The 16,432-nt window shown below is 45.0% G+C and overlaps 1 protein-coding gene across 1 annotated transcript; it reads right to left on the reverse strand.

The window, feature by feature from the left end:
- Positions 1 to 399: 399 nt before the first annotated feature.
- LOC135460939 (olfactory receptor 14J1-like) lies at positions 400 to 1,332 on the reverse strand. The gene has a single exon (XM_064737913.1). The coding sequence runs from the start codon at positions 1,330 to 1,332 to the stop codon at positions 400 to 402; it is 933 nt and encodes a 310-aa protein (XP_064593983.1).
- Between the last annotated feature and the right edge of the window lie 15,100 nt (positions 1,333 to 16,432).

Here is a 16,432-nt window from a genome sequence, read left to right on the forward strand (position 1 = left end):
CAGCGGGGCAGGGCCACGGCAGCAGCACTGGCAACACCAAGTGCTGCTGCTGCTGCTGGGCACAGCTGCTGTGCCAGCCCTGATCTGCCCCAGCTCTGCACACAGACATTGCTGCTGCAGCTCCAGAGAAGGCAACAAAAGGGGCGTCTCTGGTGAAAACTGTGCTCGGAGAGCCTTTATTCTGTCTGAAGCCACTGAGAGTGCAGCTCCTCAATGACACAGTCTGAGGCCACCGTGATGGTTGAGAGAAACAAAATGAGAAATGGCACAAACACTTACCTTACTTTGTTGTAAATAATAAAATGCTAAAACGAAAGACAAGAACATATCAATAACCAAACCCAAGTACTATCAAAGATGACTTTTATTACATGAGATTTGCAGAAATTGGCCAGAAGTTTAAAGTTTCTGTAACTGTCTATTCATCAGTGTCCACACTGCAGCCTTGAGCTCCTGGTTCCTCAGGCTGTAGATGAGGGGATTCAGGGCTGGAGGCACCACCGAGTACAGAACTGACAGGGCCAGATCCAGAGATGGGGAGGACATGGAGGAGGGCTTCAGGTAGGAAAATGTGCCAGTGCTGAGAAACAGGGAGACCACGGCCAGGTGAGGGAGGCAGGTGGAAAAGGCTTTGTGCCTTCCCTGCTCAGAGGGGATCCTCAGCACAGCCCTGAAGATCTGCACATAGGAGAAAACAATGAACACAAAACAGCCTAAAGCTAAAGAGGCAGCAACCAATGAAATCCACATATTTCTGATGGTGGAGTGTGAGCAGGAGAACTTGAGGATCTGGGGCACCTCACAGAAGAACTGGCCCAGGACATTGCCATGGCACAGGGGCAGGGAAAATGTATTGGCTGTGTGCAGCAGAGCATTGAGAAAGGCACTGGCCCAGGCAGCTGCTGCCATGTGGGCACAAGCTCTGCTGCCCAGGAGGGTCCCGTAGTGCAGGGGTTTGCAGATGGACACGTAGCGGTCGTAGCACATGATGGTCAGGAGGGAAAACTCTGCTCCCATAAAAAAAAGAAAAAAGAAAAGCTGTGCAGCACATCCTGAATAGGAGATGTCCCTGGTCTGCCAGAGGGAATTGTGCATGGCTTTGGGGACAGTGGTGCAGATGGAGCCCAGGTCGCTGAGGGCCAGATTGAGCAGGAAGAAGAACATGGGCGTGTGCAGGTGGGGGCCGCAGGCTACGGCGCTGATGATGAGGCCGTTGCCCAGGAGGGCAGCCAGGGAGATGCCCAGCAAGAGGCAGAAGTGCAGGAGCTGCAGCTGCCGCGTGTCTGCCAGTGCCAGCAGGAGGAAGTGCCTGATGGAGCTGCTGTTGGACATTCCTTCACTCTGGCCATGGTGGACTGTTGAAACAAGACATTCACAAGCCAGGACAAATTTCCTTGAGTCAATTCTTTTGTATTTTGTTGCACATTCACTAAAAATTACTTTTCTTTCTTTGGGGAAATTTCACTTAGTTTTGGGGTTTTTTTTTCTAAGTTTGGGTTTGTGCTTCTGAGTTATTGCCTGATCTTCAGCATTACTCTCATCCTGAACACACTGGAGCCCAGAGGGAAAACAGGGTTCCCGGTGCCCCAGTGCAGTCAGACCTGCTGGTGTCACACAGGTGCCCTTTGATCAGTATACCTCCCTCTAGTTCAGCATGATTGCACTTCAAACATCCTTGAAAATAAAGTGAACATTTGACGGTTCCAGTTTCATTGTCAACATCTCTAAATTTTTCCTTTTCCTTCTGCAGCTGGACAGGGAGGGATACCAAGGGTCGGTCTGGCTCTCTGCATCCTGGAGTTGTGCCTACTGGGAGCTGTTTCTCTCTATCCCAGCCTTGTCCCTGCCAGTGCTGCCAGAGCCCAGCCCAGCCCTGGGGACTCAGCTCTGCCCTGCAGACCCCTCCCAGCACCGGGCACTGCCCAGGGGCATCTCCCTGGCACCAGGGCCTTAAGGGCAGGCCAGACAAACAGAGATGCTGCAAGCCAAGGTGCTGCTGCTGCTGTCTGTAGGGAGAGCAGGCTGAGGAGGCTCTTTCTGAGGGAGAGTTGAGGCCCATCTGCTGATGCCCAGGCTGACAGTGCAGGAGTCTCAGTGAAATAGCCAAAGGTGACAGCGCCTTTCCCTTCCCTTGAGGAGAAAGCTGAGAGCAGCCCTGGCCATGCAGCACCATCTCCAGAGCAGGAGGAATCTGCCCTGATGGGGGTGGCTCCTTCCACCTCCAACTTCTCCCCTGCAGCGTCCATGGGGAGCTGCCAGGCAGGCTGAGAGCTGCCCCTGGCAGGTGGCACATGCCCTGGGCTGGCCAAGAGCTCTGAGGGCTGCAGGAGCTGCTCTGCAGGACAGCCCTGGGCAGCCCTGGCTGCAGCCCCAGCTTCAGCCCATGCAGCCGTCCCTGGCAGCAGGAGCCGTCCTGCCCTGTCCCTCTGACGGTGCCCAGGGCAGCCCCGCTCTGCAGCACATCCTCCTCCTCCTCATGTGCCAGAGAGAAACTGGGAGAGTCCTCCTGACACATCCCCCAGGCTGTGGGGTGTGCTGGCTTCAGGAGATCCCTCCAGGAGCACAGGGGACATTGCCCTGCACCCACACACTCACCATGCACAGGGCTGTGAAGATCTTTCCCCAAGTGAAGTCTCAGCTCAAAGTCTTCCCAATCCTGATTGCCTTCAGCCTGTCTCTGCCTGGCTCCTGTCCCCTCAGTGCCTGCAGGCAGAGCCCTCAGCCCTGCTGGGCTGGGAGAGGAGCTGGTCCTGGGAAGAGCTGTTCCTTTAAAGCTCAGCAGCACAGACACAGCACAAGGACCTTAATGAGCCTCTTGGGGATTTGGTGTTGTTTACATCAGATTCCGTCCCTGAGAGCATCTTCAAAAACTTCTCAAGAACTCAAAATTAAATTGAAACGCTGAACTTTCTTGAAGTTTTAATGGGTCCCACTGAGAAAGTGTCCCCAGGTTCCAGTTAGAGTAGAACACTGGAGGCAGTGATGACAGCTGGGGACAAACAAGGCCAAGGTGTCTCTGGTGCTGAGCAAAGTTGGATGTGTTTGAGGAATGCCAAGGGCCAAGGCCTGAGCCCCAGCCCCTGGCCAGGCAGATGCTGTCCCTCCCTCCTTGCTCAGGGCTCTTGCCGGGATGGGCACTGGCATGTGGGGATGTGCAATGGCAAGGGCAGGAGCATGGGGCGGCCCCTGCCAGGCTGCTGAGCAGGGACAAGGAGGCAATGAGGCCCCAGGCCTGCAAGGGTCACTTGTCTCCTGCTCCTGCCTCAGGCCCAGGAACAGCAGCCATGGCCAAAGTGCTGCCCAGGTTGGCTCTGGCAGGGCTGTCTTGCAGCTGCTGCACATGCCTGTGCCCTGTGCAGCCCAGGCTGTGCTACGGTGTCCCTGCCCTGCACCTGTTATAAATGAGAAGCTTGACTAGGCCAATATTCAAGCAGCAATCAATTTATTATTTAATACGGTAAAGTATGAGCAATACAACGCTGGGTACAGTGGGGAAATTTTCCCTCCATCTGCACAGTAAGTTGAGGCTTACAGGTATTTATAGGGGTACACATAAACATTCTCAGCTGTTTCTATTTCCAATTTTTACTCATCAGCAGATTCTATTCCAAATTTTTATGTCACATTTCCATACAGTATTGTGATTTAGTTTTTCTCAGGATGTATCTGAAAAGGTGTACCCCCAGATGGACCACCACCACCAGGTGGTGGTCCATTTTCTGAAAGAAGAAAGATGCATTCTATTTGGTGGAGTTCAGCTCCCCAGATGTGTGTCCACCTTTTAATTGCAGAGACTATAAATCTAATAACAGTGATGTCCAGCTTTCCTTGGTTGAAACTATAAATCTTTGAGATGATGTTCATCTTCCTTTCTCAAGCTGTTTTTCTGTGCTTTATTAAGGTGTGCGATAAGCATATTTCCTTTTTATATATTCCAAAGCTATAGTTTCAAGGATAGAAACAATAGTCTAAAATTATAGTTCAAAAGGTTAATATTGCAGAACTCTTTAAGGCTTAACTACAAGCAAAGAGCAACTTCTTTCATGCTTTAATTCAATTGCTCCTCAATCAACCAAGGTTATTGCAAAAAAAGGTTCAAAGGCCTTCTTCCATGTTTTACTTTCCTCTGTTATTATTAGAATTCGCAACTGTCCCATTGTTGGTCTCCATATTGCAATCACAAATACACACATTGCCTGTATGTACCTGACACGAAACACAGCTTTGTATCTCACAGCCCTCCCCCTACTTGTATAAATTTTCATTTATCTTAGTCATTTGTGTCTGAGTTCAAATCTGGCCAAAACTTTGGAAGCTTTTCCTTTTTTGTCTTCTTTCCTTAATCTCATTACTTTGGATATCTTAGCTGTTGTCTCAAGTTTGCCAACCTCTCCTGTAGCCAATTCCTGGTCTGCCACAGCAACCTGCATGCTTTGAATAACTGAGTGGATTAGTCAGATAAAACATGGAAAAAGGCAAGGTAGAAACAATAACCCAGCTAATGAACATAATATCATGAACCCTATTTTCTTCAACCAAGTTCCCCCTCCAAGAATGTAGTCCCACCATGAGGCTTGAAGGATGGAATCCCATTTTTTGACTGGGTCACGAGGCACCCTTTTGATCTCTGCTGCTAAACCTCTGATGGTTTCTCCATAATCGTCAATCTCAATGCAGCTTTCTGAATGATTGAATTTTCCACACACACCCCCTTCTTCAGCCAGCAAATAGTCTAATGCTATTCGATTCTGATACACAAAAGCCCGCACCTGAGTGTGCTGCCGGCTTAAAAAGTCCAGGGCCTCCGAGGAATGATTCTACCACTGTCTGTAGTCTAATCAATTGGTTCAGTAGGTAAACCAAGGTCATATATCCCCAGCTTCCATCTTGAGCCCAAGTGGCTGACCCATGATAATCTATTATTCTTTCTGCTAGCCACTCTTCTTCTCCCCATTTTTGGCCCACTCCTGCCCTTGGAAACTCAAGTTTTAATTATCTTTTTTCTCTGTTTATGTTTTCATATAAGGGTACTCCTAACAGGTTACTCTTGGACTTTGGTTGTACAAAGAAGGAGGGTTGTATAATCCCTGATGTACAGGATCCTTTCCATCTACGGGGCAGTTCACTGTAAGCTTTTTGCCCACAAATCCAATATATACTCTTTGGGGCTTTCTATGGTCATTTACAGCCTCAGGTTTTCCCCAGTACATTCTTAGGGTCTCCAGGGATTGGTAAGGGTTAGCTCCAGGACTTTTAAGCAAGCACAACTTCCTTTTGTTGTTCCATTCACAATCATTCTCTTTATTTAGGCTCCAGTATCCAGCAGGAGGTGTTGGCTGCCAAGTTCTAATGTTATTGTTTGAATTTACTGCTAAAGTAGATGTACAGTGAGTATACCCTACCACTTCAGTATATTTTCTCCCCTCTGCTGATGCAAACTGTCTCAATTATTCGATGATTTAAATCCATCTTTCAGGCCATTTCAATCTTTTGGAAATTTGAGTATGGTTCCATTTTAGAAATTGCTCTGGAGCTAGATTCTCACCTCTCTATTGCCATTTTTCAGCTGATTTCAATCCCCCACAAATCCAACAGTTGGCTAACTCTAATTCTGTGGCAATTTCTTGCATTAGATCTACAAAAAGGTTCCTATTTTAAATCAGAAAATCCCAATCACTATACTGCTGTTCTAACTCTTTGTTTTGTTCACCTAATTTCTTTAGCCTTTCTTGTTCTACTCTTTTCTTTTTTGCTTCTGATTCTTGCTTTTGTAATTTTTGAGTCATGTGTTTTATTTTACTCTCTGAGTCTCTTCCTTCTCTGTCCTTTGCTAAGCAAAAGAATTTGGCATATTGCAGACAAATTTGTTCATCATCATCTTTGAGAAGGTTGATTAACACAGGCCCATCCTTGGGAGAAACCTTCAGTCTGTGTTTTAAATTTGCTCCAACCCAGTATAATTTCCCACCCATAGTGCACATTTTTAATTGGTTATGGTCATAGCACTCTTCACTAACATGGGAATGTGCCATGAACATTGATTCCATTTTTCCCCCAATCCAGACAGTGTGATTGCATTTGTCACAGACAGCCGGAGCAATAGGCTCTGATCCTGCAGCTCATGGATTATGCGGAGTTCAGGAGTGAGGCTATTAAGGCCCATTGCCTGGGATGCAATGATCAATACAGTGAAAATAATCCTCAGGGGGTTTAACTCTCTGCCTCTCTCAAGGCGTCTTGGGCTGCATCCAAGGCCTGAGATGTAGATCTTCTCGGTAGCAAAATTTATACCTTGGGATTTAGTCACTGATATCTTTTGTTTCACTTTTGCCTTTCACCTCATGAGCCTTCAGATCTCTTTTGTGGTTGTGGCTTGATTCTTTTTAATTTAGGCCAATTGGCCCCTTAGTTTGGGGGATGTGTGACTACAATAGTGTTGGTGTATGTGCCTCCCCCTCTTCCAGCGATACTTGGCTTCCTGCCACTCTTTTGCTTTAATTTCATATTCATCCTGTATCCAATTGCCCTTGTCACACTCTGTTTTTTCTAATTTGGCCTTTGGTACTTCCTGCAAATCAATTCCTGCTCTTGTTCTGTATACCCAAGTTCTCTACCAATCTTTATCACCCGTTTTAATATATCCTTTCCTACTGCAGCCCACAAAGTTTTGAAAGTTTCTTTCTTTATTTCTTTCATACAATTATCGCAGAGAGCATTAGGGATCTGTCCTCTTGGAAGGTTTGTATACCAATATTCTTCACACTCTATACACTTAAAACAACCCCATGGATAACACAGTTTGGAGTAGTACATTCTACCTCTTGTGAGTACAATTGGTTTTGCAGCTTAAGGCAGTAGCGTTTTCGTAACATACATCAGTCTCTTTATAACTTGATTTTCAGTTCTCCAGGTGTAGATGCAATTCTCCACTGGGATTCAGCAGGTGTCTCTGTCGGTGGTTCCGTCTCTGTCTGTGGTTCTGCTGGTTCTTTGATCCATGAAACATGGGTCCAGCCTTTTTTCGCAGTTCGGACAGCTGTATCAATGGTCAGCAGAATTAAAGATGGACCTTCCCACCTAGGAGACAAACTTTCTTCATTCCAGCTTTTAATCAGCATCCAGTCACCTGGTTTTATTTGGTATATGCTAAATCCTAGAGGGGCTGATTGAGCAATTACCCCTTTCTCCCTCAGTTCTAGGACATGTTGTCCCATCTTCTGGATGTATTTTTGAATAGTCATATCGGCTATGACTACTGATGTTTGGGGTACTTCCTGGGAATAGGGCATTCCATAAAGCATCTCATATGCAGAAAGTCCCGTATATGCATTTGGAAGCGTCCTTATATTAAGTAATCCTAAAGGTAAACATTTTACCCATGACATTTGGGTTTCAATCATCCATTTTTTTAATTGCTGTTTTATAGTTTGGTTCATTCTTTCCACCCTCCCAGAGCTATGGGGGTGCCAAGGGGTGTGAAATTCCCAGGAAATACCCATGGCTTGTGTTACTCCCTGTCATGGTTTGAGCCTGGCACAGAGCCAGTGCCCCCCCATGAAAATGCCTCACCCTGGTGTCTGCTGTGAGATGTGACCAGGAATAAGCAAAACAGGCTCTAACTTAAACATAAAGACCACTTTATTACTTAAACTACAGGGAAATAGGGAGAGACTATAAGGAAAAAAGAAGAAAAAAGGATTGAAAACCTTACAAAAAAACCATTTTCCTCCTCCCCACCACCTGACTTTCCCAATCCAATACATTCTCTCAAAACAACTGCCCAGCCTTGGCCCCACACGTTAGTATACTCAAACTGCAGTTCATGAAGAGGAAAGGAGTCCTTCTCGTTCCATAGGCTTCTCGTGGAGACACACTGAGAACCTCGTGTGCTTCCCTGTCACTTCGGCACTGCCTGGGGAAAAAAAAAAAGTCCTTTTGCCGCTTGTGACATGTTCCTTCCATGCCCAGTGCTCTCACCACCGAGACATGGATCAGAGCTGCTTTTAGGGTTGTCTTTCAAGGATGCCTTGTCTCACTCCAAAAAGGCACAGTCTCTGCTTTTGGGACAACTGTCCCCCCCATATTTTTCCAACCCCCTGGGGCCGGGGGGTCCTCACAAATGAACCCTCCTGGTTTTGAGGCACTGCCTCCCCCTAAATGCAGTCTGTGTCACAGGAACAACTGAGTCCATGGCTACAAGAAAAAGTCCAGCCAAAAGGCCACTCCAAATCATCTCTCCCCATCCAATCATCTCCACAATCTCCGGGCCAAGTCATCTCATCTCTCATCTCCCTTCTTATTCAGCTTCGAGGAGGATTAGCATTTTTGTAAGGCCCCAATCATGCAAGAAAGGGTTAAAAGTTTTCAGTCTCTGTCTGTCCTGGGACGAGATGATACTCCCACACGTGCTGCTGCTGCGGCCGGCCGGGCACTCTCTCCCTCCCCCCTTCTCCTCCTGGCTGGCTGCCATCACATTCGGTGCCGCCGGCTCTCTCTCTCTCTCTCTCTCCGGGGGGGGGGAGGCTGGCTGCCCGAGGGCTCGATGTCTCTTGGGGCTCCTCCACCCTTCCATCCTTGGAGCCCCCCGAAGCCCCCTCAACCCCATCTCTGTCCAGGCCCTGGGCCTACCACGTGGCTGGCCCCTCCCCCGCCCAGCAGCAGCGGGCCGGGCAGGGGAGAGAGATCTGAACTCCTCGCCCGACGATGTCCAAAAGAGGAAGTGCCAGGGCAGTGCCCTGCTTTTAACCCCTGTGTATTCTCGGAGGTGTGTCCAAACCCCACTGGCTACACCAGGTGTCAGTATGAAACCCAAAACCTTCATTGGTTTGACCACAGCTTCCCAGAATTCCCACTTCTTCCTGGTCAAACCATGACACTCCCTTTATGATGCTGGAAGTAAAGTGGGAGCCCTGATCAGAATCAATAGCCCTGATAACCTCAAATCGGGGAATAATTTATTCCAACAATATTTTAACTACAAACTGCGCTGTGGCTGAGGCAGCCAGGTAGGCCTCCACCCAATGAGTTAGTTGATCTACTAATACTAAAAAGTATTTCCATCTGCTCACCCTTGGTAATTCAGTATAATCCACCTGAACCCTTTCAAATGGTCGGTAGGCTACTTTTCTACTGCCGGTTGAAGCTTGTCTCATTACCTTTTTGTTAACTTTTTGACAAGTCAAACACCCCTGTGTTATTTGTTTTTCTAGCTCAAAAATTCCAATACATCCATAATATTTTAAAAAATTATCACATAAGGGTCTTGTTCCCCAATGAGTACATTGGTGTAACTGGCTTAGAATCCTTCTAGCGTAAGCCTTAGGTAAAATCTCTCTCCCATCTGGTTGTACCCATTTTCCCAGCTCTTTCTTAGCTTTTAATCTTTTTATTGATTTCTCCTCTTGAGTACTATAGCTTTTTGGCAGCTCCTCTTGAATTTCCACTATAGTGTTCAGTTGGATAGATTCTTTTAATTTACATGCTGCCTCCTTTGCAGCTTGGTCAGCTGTGTTGTTTCCTCTCACTAAGCAGCTTGACCCACGTTGATGAACTCTTACATGTACTACAGCTCTACTCTTAGGTCTTTTCAGGGCTTCAAGCACTCTGATTATTAACTCCTGATGGATCACTTTCTTCCCTTGAGTGTTTATCAAACCTCTTTCCATCCAGATTTTTCCAAATGTGTGTACAATTCCAAAAGCATATTTTGAGTCTGTGTAAAAAGTCCCCACCTCATCTTTTAAAAGTTCTAAAGCTCAGTATAAAGCAAATAATTCACAAGCTTGAGCTGACCAGCTAGAACTTATTTTTCCTCTTTCTTTGCAGACATATTTTCTCCTTCTACAATAGTGTATCCTGAATTTCTTTTCCATTCTATCACCCTTGACGAGCCATCGATAAAATACTTTTCCCCACTAGATAGCTGCATCTCACTTAAATCTGGTCTCACTTTTGTTTGCAATTCGATGAATTCCACACAGTTAGGAGCAAGCTCTTCAGCTGGCTCCCCATAGAGAAACTGAGCAGGGTTCTGAGCTGGAGTGACTTAAAGTTCCAGTTCAGGGGAATGTGTCAAGATAGCTTCATACTTTAGAATCCAGCTATCAGTGAGCCACTTCTCTGCTTTTTGATGCAATAGGCTTCTAACGTTGTGAGTGGTATATATTACTAAAGGAGCTCCAAATGTAACTTCCTTTGCTTCTTCTACCACAAGAGCTGTTGCTACTATAGCTAGTAAACATATTGGCCATCCTCAACTAAGAGGATCTAGTACCTTAGAATAATACCCCACCGGCTTTTTGTCTCCTTCCCAGCGCTGAGTAAGAACTCCATAAGCAGTTTGCTCAGCAGTATTTAGAAATAATTGAAAAGGTTTATCTAAGTTAAGTAGGCTGAGTAATGGGGCTTGAATTGGAGCATCTTTCAAACTCTTAAATTGTTTTTCATCCTCCTGGTTCCATTTCACTGTATTGACTGTTAGTTTTTCACATAAAAATTTCACCTTTTGACTATATCTATCTATCCATTGTCTACAATATCCCAACAACCATAAGAGTTGTCGTACTTCCCTTTTGGTATTAGGGGAAGGCAGACTCAGTATTCCCGATATTCTCTCAGGATCTAATTTCTTTGTTCTTTTACTCAGCCAGTGACCTAGATATTTCACTTCCTCTTCAGCAAATTGTAACTTAGCCCTTGAAACCTTTAGGCTTTTCTTTCCCGAGAAATTCAACAGACTGATTGTTGCTTCTCTCACTTGCTCCTGATTCTCTCCTGCAATTAATAGATCATCTACATATTGTACTAGTTTAGTTCCCTCTGATCTTAAAAATCTTGTAAAACTCTTTCTACAGCCTGGCCAAAAAGATTGTGGGATTCTGTAAAACCCTGTGGAAGTACCGCCCACCTTAATTGTTGTTTTCTCCTCGTGTCTGGATCTTGCCACTCAAAGGCAAAATAGTCCCTGCATCCCTCCTCTAAAGGACAGGACCAAAAGGCATCATTCAAATCCACTACACTATACCAGGTATAGTCAGAGGAAGTCTGACTTAGTAATGCATACGGGTTACCTACTACAGAAACCTTGTGGCTGTTCATTGACTGACAGCCCTTAGGTCTTGGACTAGACGGTAGCTGCTGTCACTTTTCTTCACCGGGATTATGGGGGTATTGTGGGGTGACATACATTCTTCTAACTTGCCCTTGTTTTGCGGAGAAAAGAAGAAACTTCACAACTTGTAAAAGTTGTAAAGCCCGGTATGCTTTATTACGACGCGCGCCGGACGCAAGACTCTTCAAAAGGGCATGCGTGCCCCTGGAGACTCCGAGTCTCTTTTTTATCTCCCCTTCTAAATGCATATGCATACAGTTTCAAATTAAGTTCATACATATTCATTCCACATGACATTTAGCACTAATTCTTCTTTATCGAAGGAATTCTTAAGTCGGGGGCAGATTGACCTCGTGGTTTTTCTGTTTTTCTTTCTCTGTTTCCTTGCTGTCTCTGGAACGCGGCCTCTCCTTCAGCTTTAGCTCCACAGACTCTTCACCTCTCTTAGACACTTTACTTAGTTCAGGATGGATATTCTGTCTCATTCCTCCCTTTCCTAGGAAATAAGTAAATTCTTTTACTTAAGGAAAATTTCTACGACAATAAGTGTCTTTTAGCGCTTTACCATGTACATTTGACAAAGAGGTTAGTACAGCTATTCGTTGTAGCATTCTCCAGTTCCAAATTAACAATGTAATAGATAATCGTAAGCTTATTTTAACTAATATTAGTAAAACTAGAATAGGGTGGCACAACTTATCAAAGATTCCATTTGCAGTTGGTGATCACTCAAAGATCACATCTCACTAGTGATTATCTGTATTTTATTCTTTGTAGAACTCTGGTTATTTCTTTTGTACCATGTTGGGCAGTAATTAAGGTTTTCTTTCTACTTTCTCGGATTTCTTTCAAGACTTCTAATAGGTCTTGGTGCTTAATTAATTGTTTTACCAATGTAAGGTTCACCCCGATAGGGGTAGGTGGTAGTCTGTGATACATTGTGTAATTGGCTGTAATCAGCTGGTGGGATGTTACTGGTACCAAATACGAAAAATTACACTCAATAATCTTAACAAAATTACAAATACAAATACAGAGATTAGAATGGTTTCTACTAGACAGAATAACATCATTGCTATTAATTTGTACAGCAGCACAAGCAGTTCTCAAACATACACCCTTTTCCAGTATATACGAGCACAGTTTTCTGGTCAGTGACTGGATGAATTTCAAAGTGACAAATACTCTGTTCAGTGTCTAAACACATCCTGGGCATTAGCAGTATTGCTTTCACAAATGAATCTCATTTGTTCTCTAGTAATGCAGGATTCTAAGTTTACTACCTGCCACTTTTTATTCATCTTTTTGTGCCCACACTCTATGTTCTGAAGGATAGAGTGTTGTTTCTTCATGGTTTAATCTTAGGGCAATGATGGGATGGATAACATGAACAGTGGCATTACATATGGTAAGCACAAAGGCAGTGGCTACATTAGAAATAGGATCATAGGTGAAATTCACCATAATCTACCAGGATTAAAACTTCTTTTCAAAATCAATTGCATTATCTCATTCAATTTTCTGAATTTCAGCTGGAAAATTACTTTCACCCCTTTCTTATATGATCAGAGCTGCTGTTGCTTGTATCCATAACTGTGCTTGTATACAACTGAAAGCTAAAGACACATTATCTTGAACTATACTAAGTGCTTCTACTATCAAATTAGCACTACAAATTAGTGCTTTCTACTAATTTGTGGTCTTGGTCTCCGGCCTGTTCATACTTCTTTACTTTGGCAGTACTTTTGAAATCTGTCACTGGCTAGTTCTTAATGCCAGTAGAGATTACTATAAAGGCTGCTTCAATTTTGTTAGGCTACTTGCTGCAGCAGCCAGTTTATTCATCAGTATTTCTGAATCAATTCTATTTAAAACTCCTAATCTTGTCCCTAATATGCCAGTTAGATGTTTGTTATGGGGAACAGGAACTGCTTTCTGTCCATGATCATCCCTCTCTGCCAGAGGGATGTGCTGGGCTCCTACTACAAATTTAGACACACTTTACAAGTGTATCTGACAGAGGTTTAGGTCATACTTGAGACAGATGTTTGTTCTGAAATGTAGAGACTTCAGGGAATCTAACCTCTCCCTCTCCCTCCAAAGCACCTGATTTCTCAGATGTGTGGCAAGCAGGAATGTCTCTCCTGGTCACCCACCTTGCCCTTAGCTAAGATCAAGCTGTGGACTGTGTTCAGGGCAGAAGATAATGGAGGGGAAATCTTGAGAGAAGAGCCTAAATTCATTGCCTACAGGCTGTATCAGGGTGAAATTACACCAACTGTCTGATTCACTTAGGTTATCACAGACTTCCTGGTGTTCATATACACCAGGGGAGGTTCAGACACTAATTACATCTGGTCTCTCATAAGCCATCCTTTTGATGACTAAGCACTTTACTTTGATTTCTTCGCTTCAGATTCTTTGAAGTGTTCACAGTTCTTGTTCTTGCTATTCTTACTCCTCACATACTTGATTCTCGTGGATTACTACAGTAGATATGTTTAATATAAACCTTCTTTATCTCAGAAGGTTTTCTTATGGATCCAGTATACTGATTAAATGCCAGGGACCAAGGCCATTCAGCATTGCTTTGGGTAGAGGTACTCTCTAGTTCTAAAACTTCAGTTATAATTCTATACAAAACAATTCTGTACACTAAAGTATGAGCTACTCTCGACTGCAATATACTTATTTTGCCCGAATAAGTTTTAGTCTCAGTTCATTGTCTCCTGGTGTCACTCCTGAAGGGCTTCTGGGCCTTCTTCACCCGAGAGTGATGGATCCAGCATTCTGCTCCTTGATTTTGATTGCAGTGAAGGTGGTGAGAGGTACTTGCAGTGGTCTCTCTCACTGTGGTTCCGAAGTCTTCTCTGTAAGAGACTTAACATATACATCAACTCCAGGCTATCTAACTCTCTGCTCCGAGTTCCAGCCACAAGTTTCTCAATTACTCTGAGCTGTTTGCTTAATGCCACCATGTAAGTGGACATTCTGGACATTCTCCTTGTATTCTATTGTCTTCTATAAGGCATTCTAAAAGGATTCAGCATTCCTTTAGCTCAAAAGGTTTAGTTTGAATTTGCAATAGTGCTAGTGGAAGAGCTTCTTGCCCCAGTCTTATGATTTGCTGCTTAATCAAATGATTCATTCTCTCCCCCTGGCCGCTTAATTGGGGGCAGTATGGGGTGTGAAGTTCTTAATCTATGCCCAGATGGCTACTAATCTGTTGCACTATTTTGGAAATGAAAGGTGATTCTTTATCTGAGGATATTGTGGCTGGAACTCTGAAGCGTGGTATTATCTCTTGTAAAAATGATCTGGTCACCTCTTGAGCTTTGACAGTTCTGGTGGGGAATGTTTCTGGCCACCCTGAAAATGTATCTATTAATACCAGTAAATACTGATACCCCCCTTTCCTTGGGAGTTCTGAAAAGTTGATTTGCCACTGCTATACAGGCCCATGGCCTCTCTCAGTCTGACTAAGTTTTGGCCCGGGGGTATTTTGAGGTTAGTCTGGAGGCAAGGATCACATTATCAGCTCACCTGAGTGATAGTGGCATATAGATTCTTGACAATGATACAACAGTCCTTTCAATCAGATGTGTGTTCTAGAAAGCCTGTGGGGATTACTACTTCAAAGTCAACACTTCATTCCAGTGCACTCTGTATCACTCGCAGCCTCGGTCATTTTGAGAAAGGAGCCACACTCTATAAAAGGCTTTAAGTAATTAGGCCCTAGTGTGTTTTCTAGTGCCCTTCTTTCACTAGTAACCACGAAAATGGGAGGGGATTACTAGCTCTCTTTTAATGGTAGCCCACCCCTTGCAGTTGTACGTCTCTTTTGATTAGTATTATTGTATTATGGCTTACTTTCGAGGAAAATCTGTACTTCACTCTTTGCTGCTTTCTTTGCCTCTCCATCTGCCAGCTCATTTCTTTCTTCTAATTTTAAGCTCACTCTCTGGTGTGCCTTAATATGCTTTTTCAGGTAGCTGAACTGCTTCCAGCAGCCGGATTGTCTCTTCTTTCTCTGTGAGGTCAGCAGTCTCCTCTCCTTCCAGATGGCTCTATGTGCATGCACAACTCTGAATGCCTTTTGCTGTTTCTAAGGCACGGGTCCATGCATTTATCTCAGCATCTTGTGCAGAGGTACCTGTTGGTAAGGGTCCAGACTCTATTACCTCTCTGCAGGTAGTCACTGTGAACTTTGCAATGTCGCTTTCTTGTCAGTGAACCAGGTCTCTGCATCGTCCGGAGGAGTGTCCTTTAAGTCTGGGCGGCTGGAGTAGGTAGCTTCAGTGGTCTCTAGGCAATCATGGTGTACTGCTTCTCCTTGATTCTACTGAGAAAAGAAGCTGGGTTGACAATATTAGTCACCACTATCTCTACATCATCTTGCTCTACCATGATGGCCTGGTATTTCAGAAACTTCTCTGGTGAAAAGCCAGTGGCCACCCTTTACTTCTAGTACTACAGACACTGTGTGGTACACTAGCACAGTCATTTTTGTCTCAGGATAAACTTGTGTGCCTCTTGAATGTTCAGCACAACTGCTGCTACAGCTCTGAGGCAACCTGGCCATCCTTCAGCTGTTGCATCTAGTTGCTTAGAGAGGTAAGCAACTGCCCTCCGGTATGGACCCAAGTCCTGAGCCAATATTCCCAGAGCAATTCCTTGCATGGAAAAATAGAAAGAATGCTTTACTTACATCTGGAAGTTTCAAAGCTGGAGCCGACATGAGGGGACTCTCTAGCTGGCGAAAGGCCCGTGTGGCGTCTCTTGTCCACTGGAGATCTCAGTTCCCATTGGCAATAAGAGCATAGAGGGGTCTGGAGATTACCTTCTGTTTCACTACCTGTGCCTTTTTCTTTGAGACTCTGCGTCCTTGGAGTCCTAGGAAATTCAAAAGGCTTACCGTCCAGGCTTCTCTCGCTTCCCTCGTCTGAGTGGCTACTAGAAGATAATCTATGTACTGCAACAGCCTCCTTTCCCTTGTGGAGCTTCCCGGGACTCTGGGTCTTTGCAAGCTGTTCTCAAATCGGAGTGGAGAATTTTGAAGCCTCCAGGCACATGGACTATGTGAGCTTGTGTTTGAATGCAAAAATGTTCTGGCTGGTGTCGTGGGGTGACAGCCTTTATCCCAATATCGTGTGTTATGTCTGGCAGCTGTGCCTTTTCCCCCACCCCCCCCCCCCCCCGGCAGTCTGGCTGTGGCGGGATGGGGAAGAGAGGGGGGGGGGGGGGGGGGTGTGACCAGGCACTTTTGGCTTTTGCTGCTTGGCTTTGCTAGCTGCTTGCTTGCTGCTTGCTTGCTTGCTTGCT

Source organism: Zonotrichia leucophrys, unplaced genomic scaffold, assembly GCF_028769735.1.
Source record: "Zonotrichia leucophrys gambelii isolate GWCS_2022_RI unplaced genomic scaffold, RI_Zleu_2.0 Scaffold_131_126668, whole genome shotgun sequence".
NCBI lineage: Eukaryota > Metazoa > Chordata > Aves > Passeriformes > Passerellidae > Zonotrichia > Zonotrichia leucophrys.

Coding starts and splice junctions, on each gene's coding strand:
- LOC135460939 (XM_064737913.1), bottom strand. CDS start 1,332: ATGTCCAACAGCAGCTCCATCAGGCACTTCCTCCTGCTGGCACTGGCA.